Here is a 23,787-nt window from a genome sequence, read left to right on the forward strand (position 1 = left end):
GACTATATGATGAATTCGTGAGAAGACGTCTATACACTTCCTTCAGTTACAAGTTTATTTATTTTACGTCATAGTAGATGAGATGGCGTAGAACATTCGAGGATCTTGACCGTATCGGATATCAATCAAGCAAATAAACACCGCTAGCCCGAAGTCGAGTGAGAACTGTAAACACTTGGAAGTGCCGTAAACCATTTTCTGGAAGGCACTTATCGGATAAAATGTGTCATAACTACATTACCTTTCGTTTGTAACGACTTTATAGTTTTTGGCATTGAGACTTAGAGAGAAACACTTACATAAATGTATAAATCGTACTACCGGTCAAATGATGGTCGTGGTAGGTAAGACAGACTACAAATTTTTCTCGGAAAATAAACAATAGAAAAATAAGTGAATATTGAAAAATATATCATACTATATGAGAGAAAAGTGGTAAAGTTTAAAGGCGATTCACATACGTTGAATGTAGGAAATTCCAAATGAAAATTTAAAAACGGTCATTGACCGGTCCTGGTAGGAATAGTGTTAAGCAATAAAGAGTTTTAAAATGCCTATTTTAAAACATTTTAAAATAAGTGTTTTTTTGTGAAATTAAAGTTTATGTGTAAAGCTAGTTTATTTTTTTTTAGAAAACCTATAAATTTTAAATACTTAAGTTTAGCATAATATTTAGAGCATTTAAAGAGCTTTCAAATGACATATTAAAACATTTTAAAATTGCTTGTTTTCGTGTTGTTATTTTAGTTACTGATTCCTTATTTATTTTTTAAAAACTAGACATATTAAATACTTAAGTTTTAAATCTGGATGTAGCATTAAAAAACCTTTAAAATGACCATGTTATAATATTTAGAATTTGTTAGTTTTCGAGTTATTAGTTTTTGTGTATAAAGTACTTCTTTTTTTTTAGACACGCTATGTATTTATATACTTTTGCGTAACATCATATTATTAAGCAATAAAGAGCTTTAAAATGGCTATTTTAAAACATTTTAAAATAAGTTTGTTTTTGTGAAATTAAAGTTTATGTGTAAAGCTAGTTTATTTTTTTTTTTTAGAAAACCAATAAATTTTAAATACTTAAGTTTAGCATACTATTTTAGAGCATTTAAAGAGCTTTAAAATGACAATATAAAAACATTATAAAACTTGCTTGTTTTCGTGTTGTTGTTTTTAGTTAACTCCGCCTGCATGATCGATGGAACATTGAAATCAGCGATCATGTTGCCGGTCCTAAGCCCGGGAAAAGGAGGAAGTTGTTGGGTCAGGCTAGCTCCCTACCCAACGTAAAAAAGGAAATCTGCTCAAAAGGACAAAATTATGCCTCGGAAAAGGACGGATTTAACGATGACGACCCATGCAAGTAAAAGGAATAAAGAATGGAAGAAAAAACATATATTGCGCTTGGCTACCTGGATATAAAATCATTAACAACAAAGACCAGGAGACCCTGAAGGAACTAAAAGACAACAATATTGATATTTGCGCCTTACAAGAAACAAAAAAGAAAGGCAAAGGGCAAATACAATATGACGACTACCTGGTGATATATAGTGGAGTCGAAAAACAAACCAGGGCAAAAGAAGGGGTAGCCATCGCAATATCAAAAAAGTATCAAAACAACATAAAGAATGCATATATATATCTTCACGAATCTTGTTAATAAAAATGGAGGCGGAAAGCCAAAAACTAAATGTAGTGTCAATATATGCACCTGAAGATAACAAACCAAAAGAAGAAAGAGAAGCCTTCTACGACCAACTACAAAATTTAGTCGGATCATTACCAAGTAACCAACAAATGATAATCCTTGGAGATTTCAACGCTCGCATCGGAAATGAAATAATACCTGGAATAAAACAAAGGTTCAACGAAAACGTGTTAAATGACAATGGAGAACTAATGACACAACTATGCACATTTAACGAGCTAAGGATTAATAACACATTTTACAATCATAAGGAACAATATAAATTTACATACAGCAACACCAGAGGCTTCAGGTCTACAATTGATTACATTGTTACTAACAGATACGTCCAACCAAACCAAATACTAGATGTTAGGACATTAAACTCCGCGAATGTAGGAAGCGATCATAGCCTGCTATTAGCAAAAATAAGAATGAAGTTTAAACCCCAAAGGAATCTTGCACGAGCAACTCAAGAATCGAAAATAAACATCGAGTCACTATGGAACTTACCAACCAAACAACTATACGAGAACAGGTTGAAAGAAAAAATCGAAAAAGACCCAATAAAAGAAGAAGATAACATAAACATAGCCTGGAAGAAACTAAGAACCAACATTTTAGAAGCTGCATACGAAGCCCTGGGAACACGAACTGTAAAAAACCGGGCTAGAATGATCAAGACTCCTTGGTTCCGCCCAGAGATTAAGGAAATATGCAAAAAAAAGAAAATGGCATACCTTAACTATAGGACATTACGAACACCTGAATCATACGAAATGTATAGACGAATCCGGAATCAAGCAGCGACATTAGTAAGGCAAACAAAACAACATCATTGGGAGATTTTTTCGAAGAGAATGGAGAGTGACTTCTATGGACTACAAAAACAAATCTGGCGATTTATTAGAAATCAAAGAAAGGAGGTCAACGAAATGATCGAAACAAATCAGATCACAAGAGAAACCTGGATTAGTTACTTAACAGAACTCTATAAATCAGAAGAACCTCAAGTGGAACTAAATACGCCAGAAATAGTAACTAAAAACGACATACAAATTGAGTCCAGTGATGTAGAAACAGCTATTCGAAAACTAAAGAATAGGAAGAGCTCAGGGCAAGATGGCATCCCAAACGAATTACTAAAATATGGTGGCCAACGTCTCACACAACAGTTAACATTCCTAATCCAAAAAATACTATGCCAACACAAAATACCTGATGAATGGCGAACCAGCACAACTATAGTTATGTTTAAAAAAGGAGACAAAAAACTACCTACAAATTACAGGGGAATAAATCTTTTAAATACTTCATTGAAACTAACAACAAAAGTCATAACGAATAAAATTAACAGCTTAACGAATCTAGAAGACGAACAACAGGGATTCAGATCAGGTAGATCATGCACAGACGCGGTTTTCATCATAAGACAGATAACAGAAAAATCAATTGAATACAACAGACCAGCATATATGTGTTTCATTGATCTGGAAAAAGCATTTGACCGGGTGCAATTAAAGGATGTTATTCACCTCCTTTATAACCGACAAATTCCGAATAATCTTATTAAGACCATAGAGAACATCTATAGAAACAACAAGATCCAAGCAAGGATAAATGGTGCCTTGACTGAACCGATTGATGCAGGTCGTGGTATCCGACAAGGGGATTCCCTAAGTCCCCTGCTTTTTAACATCATCATGGACGAAATAATAAGAAACGTAAGACTGCTAAAAGGATATAAAATGGGCAGCGAAGAAATAACCATCCTATGCTATGCTGATGACGCTGTATTAGTGGCCGAAAATGAGGATGATCTACAACGTTTACTACACCGATTTAACTGCATAGCCAAATCATTCAACATGAAAATATCGGCCCAGAAAACAAAATGCATGACAACATCAAAGACACCGTTAAGATGCAAACTGGAAATTGAAGGGAAGGTTATTCAGCAGGAAATGAGATTTAAATACCTAGGAATAGAAATCTCAGGATATGGTGATGTCGAAGCAGAGGTAAGAGAACAGACAACGAAGGCATCCAGAATAGCGGGTTGTTTGAATGACACAATATGGCGAAACAAAAACATTGACATAGAGACCAAAGCAAGAATTTACAAGGCAATGGTAAGACCTATTATGTCATATACCGCAGAAACTCGACCAGACACGGCGAAAACGAAACAGTTACTAGAGACAACCGAAATGAGAGTGCTTCGCAGAATAGCTGGAAAAACACTGCTGGATCGAGAGAGAAGCGAAGATATAAGAAGAACATGCAAAGTGGAAAATATCAACGAATGGATACTAAAAAGGAAAAAAGAATGGAACGAGCACATCAGTAGAATGGACAACAGAAGAATTGTCAGAATTGCACGGGATAAGTCACCGGCAGGCCGCAGAAGCACGGGACGCCCACGAAAACGATGGTGCGACAATTTAACAGTGCAATAGGCAGAAAAACGTCGTTAAGGAACAGGCAATTTGCCTAAACTAAAGAAAGAAGAAGAAGAAGAAGAAGTTTTTAGTTACTGATTCATTATTTATTTTTTAAAACACTATACATATTAAATACTTAAGTTTTAAATCTGGATGTAAAGCATTAAAAAACCTTTAAAATGACCATGTTATAATATTTTAGAATTTGTTAGTTTTAGAGTTATTTGAGTTTTTGTGTACAAAGTACTTTTTTTTTTTTAAACACACTATGTATTTTAAATTCTTTTGCTTTACATCATGTTATTAACACTATTCCTACCGACACTTCACGTATACCTATTCCTACCGCGGCTGGTCAAATGACCGGTCTTTCACAACTTATATTTTTCAATATTGAATGCAGACCAATGGCCAGCTTACCAGTATAAAAATATATTTTCTTTTATTCAAGAGTACATAATCTACATTTTATTCGTTTTCGTCGCATTTTTTACAAATGGGCTTCTCAACTGTACATTTTCCGCATACGTACTTTTTACATTTTAGACAGATTTTGTTCGTCTTATTATCTTTACAATACTTATTTGACATGTTTTGCGTTCACGAGAACCTGTACTTGTACTTGCGATGGGTATTGGTTGATTTTTTTTGCCGAGCTCTTGTTGGTATTCGATGGCAAGTTCTTCTGCCAATTGAAATAGAAATTCCTGTCTTGTAATTTCTCCTCCCGTAGTTTCTTTATATAACACCCATGCATTTATCCCGGCTAAATCCAAGATATTAAAAAATACTTGCAAAGGCCATCTCCGAGATTTAGATTTACCGAATAATTTCTGGCCATTTGGTCGGTCACATGTACGCCAAACTTGGTGCTATTATATAATTGAATTGTCTCCGGTTTTCGGGTGTCATTTTTTTCAATTTGTACGGAGTTGTGCATTGAACTGAGAATTAGAACTTTCTCTCTTGGTTTGGCTTTGTAAACTGTCAACATACAATTATTTGAGCGATAGAGTTTGGTTGAAAAAAGTGCCATGTCGTCATTTTTCAGTTTTGCCAGTCTTGGTAGCTCTTTTCTATTTGCTCTAATTGTCCCAACAATCGTAGTTTTTTTTACTAAAATTTTGTTGCTAAAGGTAGGCTTGTAAAAAAGTTGTCCGTGGTTATATTTCTTCCACATCCTACATACGGTTTTGCTAATTTCATAGTGACAAACTCTCCAAGAGGAACTGAGGGTTCTCTACTTTCATCTTTTCCCAAATATGGAAAGCCGTTTATTATATATTTGCTACGCACATCGGATGCTAACCAGAATTTTATACCAAATTTGTCCGGTTTATTGGGCATGTATTGAGTAAATCTACACCTTGCTTTCGTTGGAAACAATTGTTCGTCAATAGTATATATGGTCCTGGTTTATAACAATTCTGAGTGTTGTCAATAAACTTGTACCAAACTTCGAAATCATAGCAAATTTATCGGTTTGTAACCGTGGTTTCGTTGATTTCTGTCGTCAAATCGAATAAATCTCATAATCTCCGTAAAGTCATGTCTACTCATAGTATTTGAGAAAAAAGGCGGGCCCCACTTTTTATTCCATAGAAGTGCTATTCTATGTTCTTAGCCTCATATGCGCCGCGTGCATACAGAATTGCAAAAAATGCATATAACTTTGCAGTAGATAGTTCCCATTTATATCCCAACACTCTAAATGCCTCTGCCTCTGTGCACTTTCTTATAAGTTCGATTATATTCTTATCAATTATCACAGAAAATGCCGTCCTAACTTCGCCTTTCATAATATTACGTTTACTGTACCCAGTCGGGCCTGATGTTTCCCTAAAAATATTATGACCAGGTGCTCTTCCAGGATTAGACCCTATTTTTACTTCGTGCCAAACAGTTCCGTCCATCGCAATTTCGCTTACTTCTTCCTCATTCTCACTATCGGAACTAACTAAGAATCTCCTTCTCTTTCGTCGTCTACGTACGTTCGAAATATTCTCTTCGTTCTCATCGGTGTTCGAATCTGTTTCAAGTGGATCATAATTTTCCGTATTGTTATTTTCCATATCCAGAATTTCCTGATCATCTTCAGAACATTCTGCATCGATATCATTTATTCTCTCTAATAATACATTCGCACTCCTCAAACGTCTTGCCATTTTGGGGACAAATATTCTACAAAAATAAAAACTAAAATATGAAAATGTAAATCAAAATAGATAAAAAAAGAATAAAAGATAAAATGTGAAACTTACTGCGAAGTATTGTTAGTCTTGTTCACTATTTTGAAAATGGCACTTATAACACGTAATACGATATAAAATATTACAAAATAATAATAAAAGACTGCCAAGTATGCTCTTTGTGACTTTCACGTTCGATGCACTCTGTTCGTGTCGCAAGACTATACTGATTTGAATTCGTGAGAAGACGTCTATACACTTCCTCAGTTACAAGTTTATTTATTTTACGTTATAGTAGATGAGATGGCGTAGAACATTCGAGGATCTTGACCGTATCGGATATCAATCAAGCAAATAAACACCGCTAGCCCGAAGTCGAGTGAGAACTGTAAACACTTGGAAGTGCCGTAAACCATTTTCTGGAAGGCACTTATCGGATAAAATGTGTCATAACTACATTACCTCTCGTTTGTAACGACTTTATAGTTTTGGCATTGAGACTTAGAGAGAAACTCTTACATAAATGTATAAATCGTACTACCGGTCAAATGATTGGTCGTGGTAGGTAAGACAGACTACAAATTTTTCTCGGAAAATAAACAATAGAAAAATAAGTGAATATTGAAAAATATATCATACATATATATGAGAAAAAGTGGTAAAGTTTAAAGGCGATTCACATACGTTGAATGTAGGAAATTCCAAATGAAAATTTAAAAACGGTCATTTGACCGGTCCTGGTAGGAATAGTGTTAAGCAATAAAAGAGTTTTAAAATGGCTATTTTAAAACATTTTAAAATAAGTTTGTTTTTGTGAAATTAAAGTTTATGTGTAAAGCTTGTTTCTTTTTTTTTTAGAAAACCTATAAATTTTAAATACTTAAGTTTAGCATAATATTTTAGAGCATTTAAAGAGCTTTAAAATGACAATATTAAAACATTTTAAAATTTGCTTGTTTTCGTGTTGTTTTTTTAGTTACTGATTCCTTATTTATTTTTTAAAACACTATACATTTTAAATACTTAAGTTTTAAATCTGGATGTAAAGCATTAAAAAACCTTTAAAATGACCATGTTATAATATTTTAGAATTTGTTAGTTTTCGAGTTATTATAGTTTTTGTGTACAAAGTACTTTTTTTTTTTTAGACACCCTATGTATTTTAAATACTTTTGCTTAACATCATGTTATTAAGCAATAAAAGAGCTTTAAAATGGCTATTTTAAAACATTTTAAAATAAGTTTGTTTTTGTGAAATTAAAGTTTATGTGTAAAGCTAGTTTCTTTTTTTTTTTTAGAAAACCTATAAATTTTAAATACTTAAGTTTAGCATACTATTTTAGAGCATTTAAAGAGCTTTAAAATGACAATATTAAAACATTTTAAAATTTGCTTGTTTTCGTGTTGTTGTTTTTAGTTAACTCCGCCTGCATGATCGATGGAACATTGAAATCAGCGATCATGTTGCCGGTCCTAAGCCCGGGAAAAGGAGGAATGTTGTTGGTTAAGGCTAACTCCCTACCCAACGTAAAAAAGGAAATCTGCTCAAAAGGACAAAATTATGCCTCGGAAAAGGACGGATTTAACGATGACGACCCATGCAAGTAAAAGGAATAAAGAATGGAAGAAAAATCATATATTGCGCTTGGCTACATGGGATATAAAATCATTAAACAACAAAGACCAGGAGACCCTGAAGGAACTAAAAGACAACAATATTGATATTTGCGCCTTACAAGAAACAAAAAAGAAAGGCAAAGGGCAAATACAATATGACGACTACCTGGTGATATATAGTGGAGTCGAAAAACAAACCAGGGCAAAAGAAGGGGTAGCCATCGCAATATCAAAAAAGTATCAAAACAACATAAAGAATGCATATATATCTTCACGAATCTCGTTAATAAAAATGGAGGCGGAAAGCCAAAAACTAAATGTAGTGTCAATATATGCACCTGAAGATAACAAACCAAAAGAAGAAAGAGAAGCCTTCTACGACCAACTACAAAATTTAGTCGGATCATTACCAAGTAACCAACAAATGATAATCCTTGGAGATTTCAATGCTCGCATCGGAAATGAAATAATACCTGGAATAAAACCAAGGTTCATCGAAAACGTGTTAAATGACAATGGAGAACTAATGACACAACTATGCACATTTAACGAGCTAAGGATTAATAACACATTTTACAATCATAAGGAACAATATAAATTTACATACAGCAACACCAGAGGCTTCAGGTCTACAATTGATTACATTGTTACTAACAGATACGTCCAACCAAACCAAATACTAGATTTTAGGACATTAAACTCCGCGAATGTAGGAAGCGATCATAGCCTGCTATTAGCAAAAATAAGAATGAAGTTTAAACCCCAAAGGAATCTTGCACGAGCAACTCAAGAATCGAAAATAAACATCGAGTCACTATGGAACTTACCAACCAAACAACTATACGAGAACAGGTTGAAAGAAAAAATCGAAAAAGACCCAATAAAAGAAGAAGATAACATAAACATAGCCTGGAAGAAACTAAGAACCAACATTTTAGAAGCTGCATACGAAGCCCTGGGAACACGAACTGTAAAAAACCGGGCTAGAATGATCAAGACTCCTTGGTTCCGCCCAGAGATTAAGGAAATATGCAAAAAAAAGAAAATGGCATACCTTAACTATAGGACATTACGAACACCTGAATCATACGAAATGTATAGACGAATCCGGAATCAAGCAGCGACATTAGTAAGGCAAACAAAACAACATCATTGGGAGATTTTTTCGAAGAGAATGGAGAGTGACTTCTATGGACTACAAAAACAAATCTGGCGATTTATTAGAAATCAAAGAAAGGAGGTCAACGAAATGATCGAAACAAATCAGATCACAAGAGAAACCTGGATTAGTTACTTAACAGAACTCTATAAATCAGAAGAACCTCAAGTGGAACTAAATACGCCAGAAATAGTAACTAAAAACGACATACAAATTGAGTCCAGTGATGTAGAAACAGCTATTCGAAAACTAAAGAATAGGAAGAGCTCAGGGCAAGATGGCATCCCAAACGAATTACTAAAATATGGTGGCCAACGTCTCACACAACAGTTAACATTCCTAATCCAAAAAATACTATGCCAACACAAAATACCTGATGAATGGCGAACCAGCACAACTATAGTTATGTTTAAAAAAGGAGACAAAAAACTACCTACAAATTACAGGGGAATAAATCTTTTAAATACTTCATTGAAACTAACAACAAAAGTCATAACGAATAAAATTAACAGCTTAACGAATCTAGAAGACGAACAACAGGGATTCAGATCAGGTAGATCATGCACAGACGCGGTTTTCATCATAAGACAGATAACAGAAAAATCAATTGAATACAACAGACCAGCATATATGTGTTTCATTGATCTGGAAAAAGCATTTGACCGGGTGCAATTAAAGGATGTTATTCACCTCCTTTATAACCGACAAATTCCGAATAATCTTATTAAGACCATAGAGAACATCTATAGAAACAACAAGATCCAAGCAAGGATAAATGGTGCCTTGACTGAACCGATTGATGCAGGTCGTGGTATCCGACAAGGGGATTCCCTAAGTCCCCTGCTTTTTAACATCATCATGGACGAAATAATAAGAAACGTAAGACTGCTAAAAGGATATAAAATGGGCAGCGAAGAAATAACCATCCTATGCTATGCTGATGACGCTGTATTAGTGGCCGAAAATGAGGATGATCTACAACGTTTACTACACCGATTTAACTGCATAGCCAAATCATTCAACATGAAAATATCGGCCCAGAAAACAAAATGCATGACAACATCAAAGACACCGTTAAGATGCAAACTGGAAATTGAAGGGAAGGTTATTCAGCAGGAAATGAGATTTAAATACCTAGGAATAGAAATCTCAGGATATGGTGATGTCGAAGCAGAGGTAAGAGAACAGACAACGAAGGCATCCAGAATAGCGGGTTGTTTGAATGACACAATATGGCGAAACAAAAACATTGACATAGAGACCAAAGCAAGAATTTACAAGGCAATGGTAAGACCTATTATGTCATATACCGCAGAAACTCGACCAGACACGGCGAAAACGAAACAGTTACTAGAGACAACCGAAATGAGAGTGCTTCGCAGAATAGCTGGAAAAACACTGCTGGATCGAGAGAGAAGCGAAGATATAAGAAGAACATGCAAAGTGGAAAATATCAACGAATGGATACTAAAAAGGAAAAAGAATGGAACGAGCACATCAGTAGAATGGACAACAGAAGAATTGTCAGAATTGCACGGGATAAGTCACCGGCAGGCCGCAGAAGCACGGGACGCCCACGAAAACGATGGTGCGACAATTTAACAGTGCAATAGGCAGAAAAACGTCGTTAAGGAACAGGCAATTTGCCTAAACTAAAGAAAGAAGAAGAAGAAGAAGAAGTTTTTAGTTACTGATTCATTATTTATTTTTTAAAACACTATACATATTAAATACTTAAGTTTTAAATCTGGATGTAAAGCATTAAAAAACCTTTAAAATGACCATGTTATAATATTTTAGAATTTGTTAGTTTTAGAGTTATTTGAGTTTTTGTGTACAAAGTACTTTTTTTTTTTTAAACACACTATGTATTTTAAATTCTTTTGCTTTACATCATGTTATTAACACTATTCCTACCGACACTTCACGTATACCTATTCCTACCGCGGCTGGTCAAATGACCGGTCTTTCACAACTTATATTTTTCAATATTGAATGCAGACCAATGGCCAGCTTACCAGTATAAAAATATATTTTCTTTTATTCAAGAGTACATAATCTACATTTTATTCGTTTTCGTCGCATTTTTTACAAATGGGCTTCTCAACTGTACATTTTCCGCATACGTACTTTTTACATTTTAGACAGATTTTGTTCGTCTTATTATCTTTACAATATTCTTTATTGACATGTTTTGCGTTCACGAGAACCTGTACTTGTACTTGCGATGGGTATTGGTTGATTTTTTTTGCCGAGCTCTTGTTGGTATTCGATGGCAAGTTCTTCTGCCAATTGAAATAGAAATTCCTGTCTTGTAATTTCTCCTCCCGTAGTTTCTTTATATAACACCCATGCATTTATCCCGGCTAAATCCAAGATATTAAAAAATACTTGCAAAGGCCATCTCCGAGATTTAGATTTACCGAATAATTTCTGGCCATTTGGTCGGTCACATGTACGCCAAACTTGGTGCTATTATATAATTGAATTGTCTCCGGTTTCGGGTGTCATTTTTTTCAATTTGTACGGAGTTGTGCATTGAACTGAGAATTAGAACTTTCTTCTTGGTTTGGCTTTGTAAACTGTCAACATACAATTATTTGAGCGATAGAGTTTGGTTGAAAAAAGTGCCATGTCGTCATTTTTCAGTTTTGCCAGTCTTGGTAGCTCTTTTCTATTTGCTCTAATTGTCCCAACAATCGTAGTTTTTTTTACTAAAAGTTTTGTTGCTAAAGGTAGGCTTGTAAAAAAGTTGTCCGTGGTTATATTTCTTCCACATCCTACATACGGTTTTGCTAATTTCATAGTGACAAACTCTCCAAGAGGAACTGAGGGTTCTCTACTTTCATCTTTTCCCAAATATGGAAAGCCGTTTATTATATATTTGCTACGCACATCGGATGCTAACCAGAATTTTATACCAAATTTGTCCGGTTTATTGGGCATGTATTGAGTAAATCTACACCTTGCTTTCGTTGGAAACAATTGTTCGTCAATAGTATATATGGTCCTGGTTTATAACAATTCTGAGTGTTGTCAATAAACTTGTACCAAACTTCGGAAATCATAGCAAATTTATCGGTTTGTAACCGTGGTTTCGTTGATTTCTGTCGTCAAATCGAATAAATCTCATAATCTCCGTAAAGTCATGTCTACTCATAGTATTTGAGAAAAAAGGCGGGCCCCACTTTTTATTCCATAGAAGTGCTATTCTATGTTCTTAGCCTCATATGCGCCGCGTGCATACAGAATTGCAAAAAATGCATATAACTTTGCAGTAGATAGTTCCCATTTATATCCCAACACTCTAAATGCCTCTGCCTCTGTGCACTTTCTTATAAGTTCGATTATATTCTTATCAATTATCACAGAAAATGCCGTCCTAACTTCGCCTTTCATAATATTACGTTTACTGTACCCAGTCGGGCCTGATGTTTCCCTAAAAATATTATGACCAGGTGCTCTTCCAGGATTAGACCCTATTTTTACTTCGTGCCAAACAGTTCCGTCCATCGCAATTTCGCTTACTTCTTCCTCATTCTCACTATCGGAACTAACTAAGAATCTCCTTCTCTTTCGTCGTCTACGTACGTTCGAAATATTCTCTTCGTTCTCATCGGTGTTCGAATCTGTTTCAAGTGGATCATAATTTTCCGTATTGTTATTTTCCATATCCAGAATTTCCTGATCATCTTCAGAACATTCTGCATCGATATCATTTATTCTCTCTAATAATACATTCGCACTCCTCAAACGTCTTGCCATTTTGGGGACAAATATTCTACAAAAATAAAAACTAAAATATGAAAATGTAAATCAAAATAGATAAAAAAAGAATAAAAGATAAAATGTGAAACTTACTGCGAAGTATTGTTAGTCTTGTTCACTATTTTGAAAATGGCACTTATAACACGTAATACGATATAAAATATTACAAAATAATAATAAAAGACTGCCAAGTATGCTCTTTGTGACTTTCACGTTCGATGCACTCTGTTCGTGTCGCAAGACTATACTGATTTAAATTCGTGAGAAGACGTCTATACACTTCCTCCAGTTACAAGTTTATTTATTTTACGTTATAGTAGATGAGATGGCGTAGAACATTCGAGGATCTTGACCGTATCGGATATCAATCAAGCAAATAAACACCGCTAGCCCGAAGTCGAGTGAGAACTGTAAACACTTGGAAGTGCCGTAAACCATTTTCTGGAAGGCACTTATCGGATAAAATGTGTCATAACTACATTACCTCTCGTTTGTAACGACTTTATAGTTTTGGCATTGAGACTTAGAGAGAAACACTTACATAAATGTATAAATCGTACTACCGGTCAAATGATTGGTCGTGGTAGGTAAGACAGACTACAAATTTTTCTCGGAAAATAAACAATAGAAAAATAAGTGAATATTGAAAAATATATCATACATATATGAGAAAAAGTGGTAAAGTTTAAAGGCGATTCACATACGTTGAATGTAGGAAATTCCAAATGAAAATTTAAAAACGGTCATTTGACCGGTCCTGGTAAAATAGTGTTAAGCAATAAAAGAGTTTTAAAATGGCTATTTTAAAACATTTTAAAATAAGTTTGTTTTTGTGAAATTAAAGTTTATGTGTAAAGCTAGTTTCTTTTTTTTTTAGAAAACCTATAAATTTTAAATACTTAAGTTTAGCATAATATTTTAGAGCATTTAAAGAGCTTTAAAATGACAATATTAAAACATTTTAAAATTTGCTTGTTTTCGTGTTGTTGTTTTAGTTACTGATTCCTTATTTATTTTTTAAAACACTATACATTTTAAATACTTAAGTTTTAAATCTGGATGTAAAGCATTAAAAAACCTTTAAAATGACCATGTTATAATATTTTAGAATTTGTTAGTTTTCGAGTTATTATAGTTTTTGTGTACAAAGTACTTTTTTTTTTTTAGACACACTATGTATTTTAAATTCTTTTGCTTAACATCATGTTATTAAGCAATAAAAGAGCTTTAAAATAGCTATTTTAAAACATTTTAAAATAAGTTTGTTTTTGTGAAATTAAAGTTTATGTGTAAAGCTTGTTTCTTTTTTTTTTAGAAAACCTATAAATTTTAAATACTTAAGTTTAGCATACTATTTTAGAGCATTTAAAGAGCTTTAAAATGACAATATTAAAACATTTTAAAATTTGCTTGTTTTCGTGTTGTTGTTTTTAGTTACTGATTCCTTATTTATTTTTTAAAACACTATACATTTTAAATACTTAAGTTTTAAATCTGGATGTAAAGCATTAAAAAACCTTTAAAATGACCATGTTATAATATTTTAGAATTTGTTAGTTTTCGAGTTATTATAGTTTTTGTGTACAAAGTACTTTTTTTTTTTAGACACACTATGTATTTTAAATTCTTTTGCTTAACATCATGTTATTAAGCATCAAAAAAGCTTTAAAATAGCTATTTTAAAACATTTTAAAATAAGTTTGTCTTTGAGAAATTATAATTTATGTGTACAGCTACTGCTTTTTTTTTTAAAAAAAATCTATAAGTTTTAAATACTTATGTTCAGCATACGATTTCAGTGCATTAAAAGAGCTTTAAAATGACCATGTTATAACATTTTAAAATTTGTTAGTTTTATGAGTAATTGAAGTTTTTGTGTACAGATTCCTTCTTTTTTTAAAAACTCTATATATTTTAAATATTTAGGTTTTAAATCAGGTTGTAGCGCATTAAAAAACCTTTAAAATGACCATGTTATAACATTTTAGAATTTGTTAGTTTTCGAGTTATTATAGTTTTTGTGTACAAAGTACTTCTTTTTTTTTAGACACCCTATGTATTTTAAATACTTTTGCTTAACATCATGTTATTAAGCAATAAAAGAGCTTTAAAATGGCTATTTTAAAACATTTTAAAATAAGTTTGTTTTTGTGAAATTAAAGTTTATGTGTAAAGCTTGTTTCTTTTTTTTTTAGAAAACCTATAAATTTTAAATACTTAAGTTTAGCATACTATTTTAGAGCATTTAAAGAGCTTTAAAATGACAATATTAAAACATTTTAAAATTTGCTTGTTTTCGAGTTGTTGTTTTTGTTTACTGATTCCTTATTTATTTTTTAAAACACTATACATTTTAAATACTTAAGTTTTAAATCTGGATGTAAAGCATTAAAAAACCTTTAAAATGACCATGTTATAACATTTTAGAATTTGTTAGTTTTCGAGTTATTATAGTTTTTGTGTACAAAGTACTTCTTTTTTTTTAGACACCCTATGTATTTTAAATACTTTTGCTTAACATCATGTTATTAAGCAATAAAAGAGCTTTAAAATGGCTATTTTAAAACATTTTAAAATAAGTTTGTTTTGAGAAATTAAAGTTTATGTGTAAGCTTGTTTCTTTTTTTTTTTAGAAAACCTATAAATTTTAAATACTTAAGTTTAGCATACTATTTTAGAGCATTTAAAGAGCTTTAAAATGACAATATTAAAACATTTTAAAATTTGCTTGTTTTCGAGTTGTTGTTTTTTTTTACTGATTCCTTATTTATTTTTTAAAACACTATACATTTTAAATACTTAAGTTTTAAATCTGGATTTAAAGCATTAAAAACCTTTAAAATGACCATGTTATAATATTTTAGAATTTGTTAGTTTTCGAGTTATTATAGTTTTTGTGTACAAAGTACTTTTTTTTTTTTAGACACACTATGTATTTTAAATTCTTTTGCTTAACATCATGTTATTAGGCATCAAAAAAGCTTTAAAATAGCTATTTTAAAACATTTTAAAATAAGTTTGTCTTTGAGAAATTATAATTTATGTGTACAGCTACTGCTTTTTTTTTAAAAAAAATCTATAAGTTTTAAATACTTATGTTCAGCATACGATTTCAGTGCATTAAAAGAGCTTTAAAATGACCATGTTATAACATTTTAAAATTTGTTAGTTTTACGAGTAATTGAAGTTTTTGTGTACAGATTCCTTCTTTTTTTAAAAACTCTATATATTTTAAATATTTAGGTTTTAAATCAGGTTGTAGCGCATTAAAAAACCTTTAAAATGACCATGTTATAACATTTTAGAATTTGTTAGTTTTCGAGTTATTATAGTTTTTGTGTACAAAGTACTTCTTTTTTTTTTAGACACCCTATGTATTTTAAATACTTTTGCTTAACATCATGTTATTAAGCAATAAAAGAGCTTTAAAATGGCTATTTTAAAACATTTTAAAATAAGTTTGTTTTTGTGAAATTAAAGTTTATGTGTAAAGCTTGTTTATTTTTTTTTTTAGAAAACCTATAAATTTTAAATACTTAAGTTTAGCATACTATTTTAGAGCATTTAAAGAGCTTTAAAATGACAATATTAAAACATTTTAAAATTTGCTTGTTTTCGTGTTGTTGTTTTTAGTTAACTCCGCCTGCATGATCGATGGAACATTGAAATCAGCGATCATGTTGCCGGTCCTAAGCCCGGGAAAAGGAGGAATGTTGTTGGTTAAGGCTAACTCCCTACCCAACGTAAAAAAGGAAATCTGCTCAAAAGGACAAAATTATGCCTCGGAAAAGGACGGATTTAACGATGACGACCCATGCAAGTAAAAGGAATAAAGAATGGAAGAAAAATCATATATTGCGCTTGGCTACATGGGATATAAAATCATTAAACAACAAAGACCAGGAGACCCTGAAGGAACTAAAAGACAACAATATTGATATTTGCGCCTTACAAGAAACAAAAAAGAAAGGCAAAGGGCAATACAATATGACGACTACCTGGTGATATAGTGGAGTCGAAAAACAAACCAGGGCAAAAGAAGGGGTAGCCATCGCAATATCAAAAAAGTATCAAAACAACATAAAGGAATGCATATATATATCTTCACGAATCTCGTTAATAAAAATGGAGGCGGAAAGCCAAAAACTAAATGTAGTGTCAATATATGCACCTGAAGATAACAAACCAAAAGAAGAAAGAGAAGCCTTCTACGACCAACTACAAAATTTAGTCGGATCATTACCAAGTAACCAACAAATGATAATCCTTGGAGATTTCAATGCTCGCATCGGAAATGAAATAATACCTGGAATAAAACAAAGGTTCAACGAAAACGTGTTAAATGACAATGGAGAACTAATGACACAACTATGCACATTTAACGAGCTAAGGATTAATAACACATTTTACAATCATAAGGAACAATATAAATTTACATACAGCAACACCAGAGGCTTCAGGTCTACAATTGATTACATTGTTACTAACAGATACGTCCAACCAAACCAAATACTAGATGTTAGGACATTAAACTCCGCGAATGTAGGAAGCGATCATAGCCTGCTATTAGCAAAAATAAGAATGAAGTTTAAACCCCAAAGGAATCTTGCACGAGCAACTCAAGAATCGAAATAAACATCGAGTCACTATGGAACTTACCAACCAAACAACTATACGAGAACAGGTTGAAAGAAAAAATCGAAAAGACCCAATAAAAGAAGAAGATAACATAAACATAGCCTGGAAGAAACTAAGAACCAACATTTTAGAAGCTGCATACGAAGCCCTGGGAACACGAACTGTAAAAAACCGGGCTAGAATGATCAAGACTCCTTGGTTCCGCCCAGAGATTAAGGAAATATGCAAAAAAAGAAAATGGCATACCTTAACTATAGGACATTACGAACACCTGAATCATACGAAATGTATAGACGAATCCGGAATCAAGCAACGACATTAGTAAGGCAAACAAAACAACATCATTGGGAGATTTTTTCTAAGAGAATGGAGAGTGACTTCTATGGACTACAAAAACAAATCTGGCGATTTATTAGAAATCAAAGAAAGGAGGTCAACGAAATGATCGAAACAAATCAGATCACAAGAGAAACCTGGATTAGTTACTTAACAGAACTCTATAAATCAGAAGAACCTCAAGTGGAACTAAATACGCCAGAAATAGTAACTAAAAACGACATACAAATTGAGTCCAGTGATGTAGAAACAGCTATTCGAAAACTAAAGAATAGGAAGAGCTCAGGGCAAGATGGCATCCCAAACGAATTACTAAAATATGGTGGCCAACGTCTCACACAACAGTTAACATTCCTAATCCAAAAAATACTATGCCAACACAAAATACCTGATGAATGGCGAACCAGCACAACTATAGTTATGTTTAAAAAAGGAGACAAAAAACTACCTACGAACTACAGGGGAATAAATCTTTTAAACACTTCATTAAAACTAACAACAAAGATTATAACGAATAAAATTAACAGCTTAACGAATCTAGAAGACGAACAACAGGGATTCAGATCAGGTAGATCATGCACAGACGCGGTTTTCATCATAAGACAGATAACAGAAAAATCAATTGAATACAACAGACCAGCATATATGTGTTTCATTGATCTGGAAAAAGCATTTGACCGGGTGCAATTAAAGGATGTTATTCACCTCCTTTATAACCGACAAATTCCGAATAATCTTATTAAGACCATAGAGAACATCTATAGAAACAACAAGATCCAAGCAAGGATAAATGGTGCCTTGACTGAACCGATTGATGCAGGTCGTGGTATCCGACAAGGGGATTCCCTAAGTCCCCTGCTTTTTAACATCATCATGGACGAAATAATAAGAAACGTAAGACTGCTAAAAGGATATAAAATGGGCAGCGAAGAAATAACCATCCTATGCTATGCTGATGACGCTGTATTAGTGGCCGAAAATGAGATGATCTACAACGTTTACTACACCGATTTAACTGCATAGCCAAATCATTCAACATGAAAATATCGGCCCAGAAAACAAAATGCATGACAACATCAAAGACACCGTTAAGATGCAAACTGGAAATTGAAGGGAAGGTTATTCAGCAGGAAATGAGATTTAAATACCTAGGAATAGAAATCTCAGGATATGGTGATGTCGAAGCAGAGGTAAGAGAACAGACAACGAAGGAATCCAGAATAGCGTGTTGTTTGAATGACACAATATGGCGAAACAAAAACATTGACATAGAGACCAAAGCAAGAATTTACAAGGCAATGGTAAGACCTATTATGTCATATACCGCAGAAACTCGACCAGACACGGCGAAAACGAAACAGTTACTAGAGACAACCGAAATGAGAGTGCTTCGCAGAATAGCTGGAAAAACACTGCTGGATCGAGAGAGAAGCGAAGATATAAGAAGAACATGCAAAGTGGAAAATATCAACGAATGGATACTAAAAAGGGAAAAAGAATGGAACGAGCACATCAGTAGAATGGACAACAGAAGAATTGTCAGAATTGCACGGGATAAGTCACCGGCAGGCCGCAGAAGCACGGGACGCCCACGAAAACGATGGTGCGACAATTTAACAGTGCAATAGGCAGAAAAACGTCGTTAAGGAACAGGCAATTTGCCTAAACTAAAGAAAGAAGAAGAAGAAGAAGAAGTTTTTAGTTACTGATTCATATTTATTTTTTAAAACACTATACATATTAAATACTTAAGTTTTAAATCTGGATGTAAAGCATTAAAAAACCTTTAAAATGACCATGTTATAATATTTTAGAATTTGTTAGTTTTAGAGTTATTTGAGTTTTTGTGTACAAAGTACTTTTTTTTTTTTAAACACACTATGTATTTTAAATTCTTTTGCTTTACATCATGTTATTAACACTATTCCTACCGACACTTCACGTATACCTATTCCTACCGCGGCTGGTCAAATGACCGGTCTTTCACAACTTATATTTTTCAATATTGAATGCAGACCAATGGCCAGCTTACCAGTATAAAAATATATTTTCTTTTATTCAAGAGTACATAATCTACATTTTATTCGTTTTCGTCGCATTTTTTACAAATGGGCTTCTCAACTGTACATTTTCCGCATACGTACTTTTTACATTTTAGACAGATTTTGTTCGTCTTATTATCTTTACAATATTCTTTATTTGACATGTTTTGCGTTCACGAGAACCTGTACTTGTACTTGCGATGGGTATTGGTTGATTTTTTTTGCCGAGCTCTTGTTGGTATTCGATGGCAAGTTCTTCTGCCAATTGAAATAGAAATTCCTGACTTGTAATTTCTCCTCCCGTAGTTTCTTTATATAACACCCATGCATTTATCCCGGCTAAATCCAAGATATTAAAAAATACTTGCAAAGGCCATCTCCGAGATTTAGATTTAACCGAATAATTTCTGGCCATTTGGTCGGTCACATGTACGCCAAACTTGGTGCTATTATAAATTGAATTGTCTCCGGTTTTCGGGTGTCATTTTTTTCAATTTGTACGGAGTTGTGCATTGAACTGAGAATTAGAACTTTCTCTTCTTGGTTTGGCTTTGTAAACTGTCAACATACAATTATTTGAGCGATAGAGTTTGGTTGAAAAAAGTGCCATGTCGTCATTTTTCAGTTTTGCTAGTCTTGGTAGCTCTTTTCTATTTGCTCTAATTGTCCCAACAATCGTAGTTTTTTTTACTAAAATTTTGTTGCTAAAGGTTGGCTTGTAAAAAAGTTGTCCGTGGTTATATTTCTTCCACATCCTACATACGGTTTTGCTAATTTCATAGTGACAAACTCTCCAAGAGGAACTGAGGGTTCTCTACTTTCATCTTTTCCCAAATATGGAAAGCCGTTTATTATATATTTGCTACGCACATCGGATGCTAACTAGAATTTTATACCAAATTTGTCCGGTTTATTGGGCATGTATTGAGTAAATCTACACCTTGCTTTCGTTGGAAACAATTGTTCGTCAATAGTTATATATGGTCCTGGTTTATAACAATTCTGAGTGTTGTCAATAAACTTGTACCAAACTTCGAAAATCATAGCAAATTTATCGGTTTGTAACCGTGGGTTTCGTTGATTTCTGTCGTCAAATCGAATAAATCTCATAATCTCCGTAAAGTCATGTCTACTCATAGTATTTGAGAAAAAAGGCGGGCCCCACTTTTTATTCCATAGAAGTGCTATTCTATGTTCTTAGCCTCATATGCGCCGCGTGCATACAGAATTGCAAAAAATGCATATAACTTTGCAGTAGATAGTTCCCATTTATATCCCAACACTCTAAATGCCTCTGCCTCTGTGCACTTTCTTATAAGTTCGATTATATTCTTATCAATTATCACAGAAAATGCCGTCCTAACTTCGCCTTTCATAATATTACGTTTACTGTACCCAGTCGGGCCTGATGTTTCCCTAAAAATATTATGACCAGGTGCTCTTCCAGGATTAGACCCTATTTTTACTTCGTGCCAAACAGTTCCGTCCATCGCAATTTCGCTTACTTCTTCCTCATTCTCACTAAGAATCTCTCTCTTTCGTCGTCTACGTACGTTCGAAATATTCTCTTCGTTCTCATCGGTGTTCGAATCTGTTTCAAGTGGATCATAATTTTCCGTATTGTTATTTTCCATATCCAGAATTTCCTGATCATCTTCAGAACATTCTGCATCGATATCATTTATTCTCTCTAATAATACATTCGCACTCCTCAAACGTCTTGCCATTTTGGGGACAAATATTCTACAAAAATAAAAACTAAAATATGAAAATGTAAATCAAAATAGATAAAAAAAGAATAAAAGATAAAATGTGAAACTTACTGCGAAGTATTGTTAGTCTTGTTCACTATTTTGAAAATGGCACTTATAACACGTAATACGATATAAAATATTACAAAAATAATAAAAGACTGCCAAGTATGCTCTTTGTGACTTTCACGTTCGATGCACTCTGTTCGTGTCGCAAGACTATACTGATTTAAATTCGTGAGAAGACGTCTATACACTTCCTCCAGTTACAAGTTTATTTATTTTACGTTATAGTAGATGAGATGGCGTAGAACATTCGAGGATCTTGACCGTATCGGATATCAATCAAGCAAATAAACACCGCTAGCCCGAAGTCGAGTGAGAACTGTAAACACTTGGAAGTGCCGTAAACCATTTTCTGGAAGGCACTTATCGGATAAAATGTGTCATAACTACATTACCTCTCGTTTGTAACGACTTTATAGTTTTGGCATTGAGACTTAGAGAGAAACTTACATAAATGTATAAATCGTACTACCGGTCAAATGATTGGTCGTGGTAGGTAAGACAGACTACAAATTTTTCTCGGAAAATAAACAATAGAAAAATAAGTGAATATTGAAAAATATATCATACATATATATGAGAAAAAGTGGTAAAGTTTAAAGGCGATTCACATACGTTGAATGTAGGAAATTCCAAATGAAAATTTAAAAACGGTCATTTGACCGGTCCTGGTAGGAATAGTGTTAAGCAATAAAAGAGTTTTAAAATGGCTATTTTAAAACATTTTAAAATAAGTTTGTTTTTGTGAAATTAAAGTTTATGTGTAAAGCTTGTTTCTTTTTTTTTTAGAAAACCTATAAATTTTAAATACTTAAGTTTAGCATACTATTTTAGAGCATTTAAAGAGCTTTAAAATGACAATATTAAAACATTTTAAAATTGCTTGTTTTCGTGTTGTTGTTTTAGTTACTGATTCCTTATTTATTTTTAAAACACTATACATTTTAAATACTTAAGTTTTAAATCTGGATGTAAAGCATTAAAAAACCTTTAAAATGACCATGTTATAATATTTTAGAATTTGTTAGTTTTCGAGTTATTATAGTTTTTGTGTACAAAGTACTTTTTTTTTTTTAGACACACTATGTATTTTAAATTCTTTTGCTTAACATCATGTTATTAAGCAATAAAAGAGCTTTAAAATAGCTATTTTAAAACATTTTAAAATAAGTTTGTTTTTGTGAAATTAAAGTTTATGTGTAAAGCTTGTTTCTTTTTTTTTTAGAAAACCTATAAATTTTAAATACTTAAGTTTAGCATACTATTTAGAGCATTAAAAGAGCTTAAAATGACAATATTAAAACATTTTAAAATTTGCTTGTTTTCGTGTTGTTGTTTTTAGTTACTGATTCCTTATTTATTTTTTAAAACACTAACATATTAAATACTTAAGTTTTAAATCTAGATGTAAAGCATTGAAAAACCTTTAAAATGACCATGTTATAATATTTAGAATTTGTTAGTTTTCGAGTTATTATAGTTTTTGTACAAAGTACTTTTTTTTTTTTTAAACACACTATGTATTTTAAATTCTTTTGCTTTCATCATGTTATTAAGCAATAGCAGCTTTAAAATAGCTATTTAAAACATTTTAAATAAGTTTGTTTTGTCGTGAAATTAAAGTTTATGTGTAAGCTTGTTTCTTTTTTTTTTTAGAAAACCTAAATTTAAATACTTAAGTTAGCATACTATTTTAGAGCATTTAAAAGAGCTTTAAAATGACAATATTAAAACATTAAAATTTGCTTGTTTTCGTGTTGTTGTTTTAGTTAACTCCGCCTGCATGATCGATGGAACATTGAAATCAGCGATCATGTTGCCGGTCCTAAGCCCGGGAAAAGGAGGAAGTTGTTGGGTCAGGCTAACTCCCTACCCAACGTAAAAAAGGAAATCTGCTCAAAGGACAAAATTATGCCTCGGAAAAGGACGGATTTAACGATGACGACCCATGCAAGTAAAAGGAATAAAGAATGGAAGAAAAAACATATATTGCGCTTGGCTACATGGAATAAAATCATTAAACAACAAAGACCAGGAGACCCTGAAGGAACTAAAAGACAACAATATTGATATTTGCGCCTTAC

The 23,787-nt window shown here is 32.8% G+C and overlaps 3 protein-coding genes across 3 annotated transcripts; all 3 read right to left on the reverse strand.

Moving 5' to 3' along the window:
* Window positions 1-5,744: 5,744 nt before the first annotated feature.
* LOC122521913 lies at window positions 5,745-6,584 on the reverse strand. The gene is made up of 2 exons (XM_043642657.1): window positions 6,399-6,584; window positions 5,745-6,318 (listed from the first exon to the last, which is right to left on the reverse strand). Exon 2 carries the CDS (start codon window positions 6,300-6,302, stop codon window positions 5,745-5,747), a length of 558 nt encoding a protein of 185 aa, XP_043498592.1. The 5' UTR covers window positions 6,303-6,318; window positions 6,399-6,584.
* A 5,725-nt stretch (window positions 6,585-12,309) lies between these two features.
* Window positions 12,310-13,116, reverse strand: LOC122521914. Its single transcript, XM_043642658.1, has 2 exons — window positions 12,964-13,116; window positions 12,310-12,883 (listed from the first exon to the last, which is right to left on the reverse strand). The coding sequence occupies exon 2, from the start codon at window positions 12,865-12,867 to the stop codon at window positions 12,310-12,312; it is 558 nt and encodes a 185-aa protein (XP_043498593.1). The 5' UTR covers window positions 12,868-12,883; window positions 12,964-13,116.
* Window positions 13,117-21,070: 7,954 nt separating this feature from the next.
* On the reverse strand, window positions 21,071-21,781 carry LOC122522354. The gene is made up of 2 exons (XM_043643414.1): window positions 21,710-21,781; window positions 21,071-21,629 (listed from the first exon to the last, which is right to left on the reverse strand). The coding sequence occupies exon 2, from the start codon at window positions 21,611-21,613 to the stop codon at window positions 21,071-21,073; it is 543 nt and encodes a 180-aa protein (XP_043499349.1). The 5' UTR covers window positions 21,614-21,629; window positions 21,710-21,781.
* Window positions 21,782-23,787: the final 2,006 nt, after the last annotated feature.

The sequence above is a fragment of the Polistes fuscatus genome, unplaced genomic scaffold (genome assembly GCF_010416935.1).
Source record: "Polistes fuscatus isolate 324 unplaced genomic scaffold, CU_Pfus_HIC Scaffold5, whole genome shotgun sequence".
NCBI classification, from domain to species: Eukaryota; Metazoa; Arthropoda; class Insecta; order Hymenoptera; family Vespidae; genus Polistes; species Polistes fuscatus.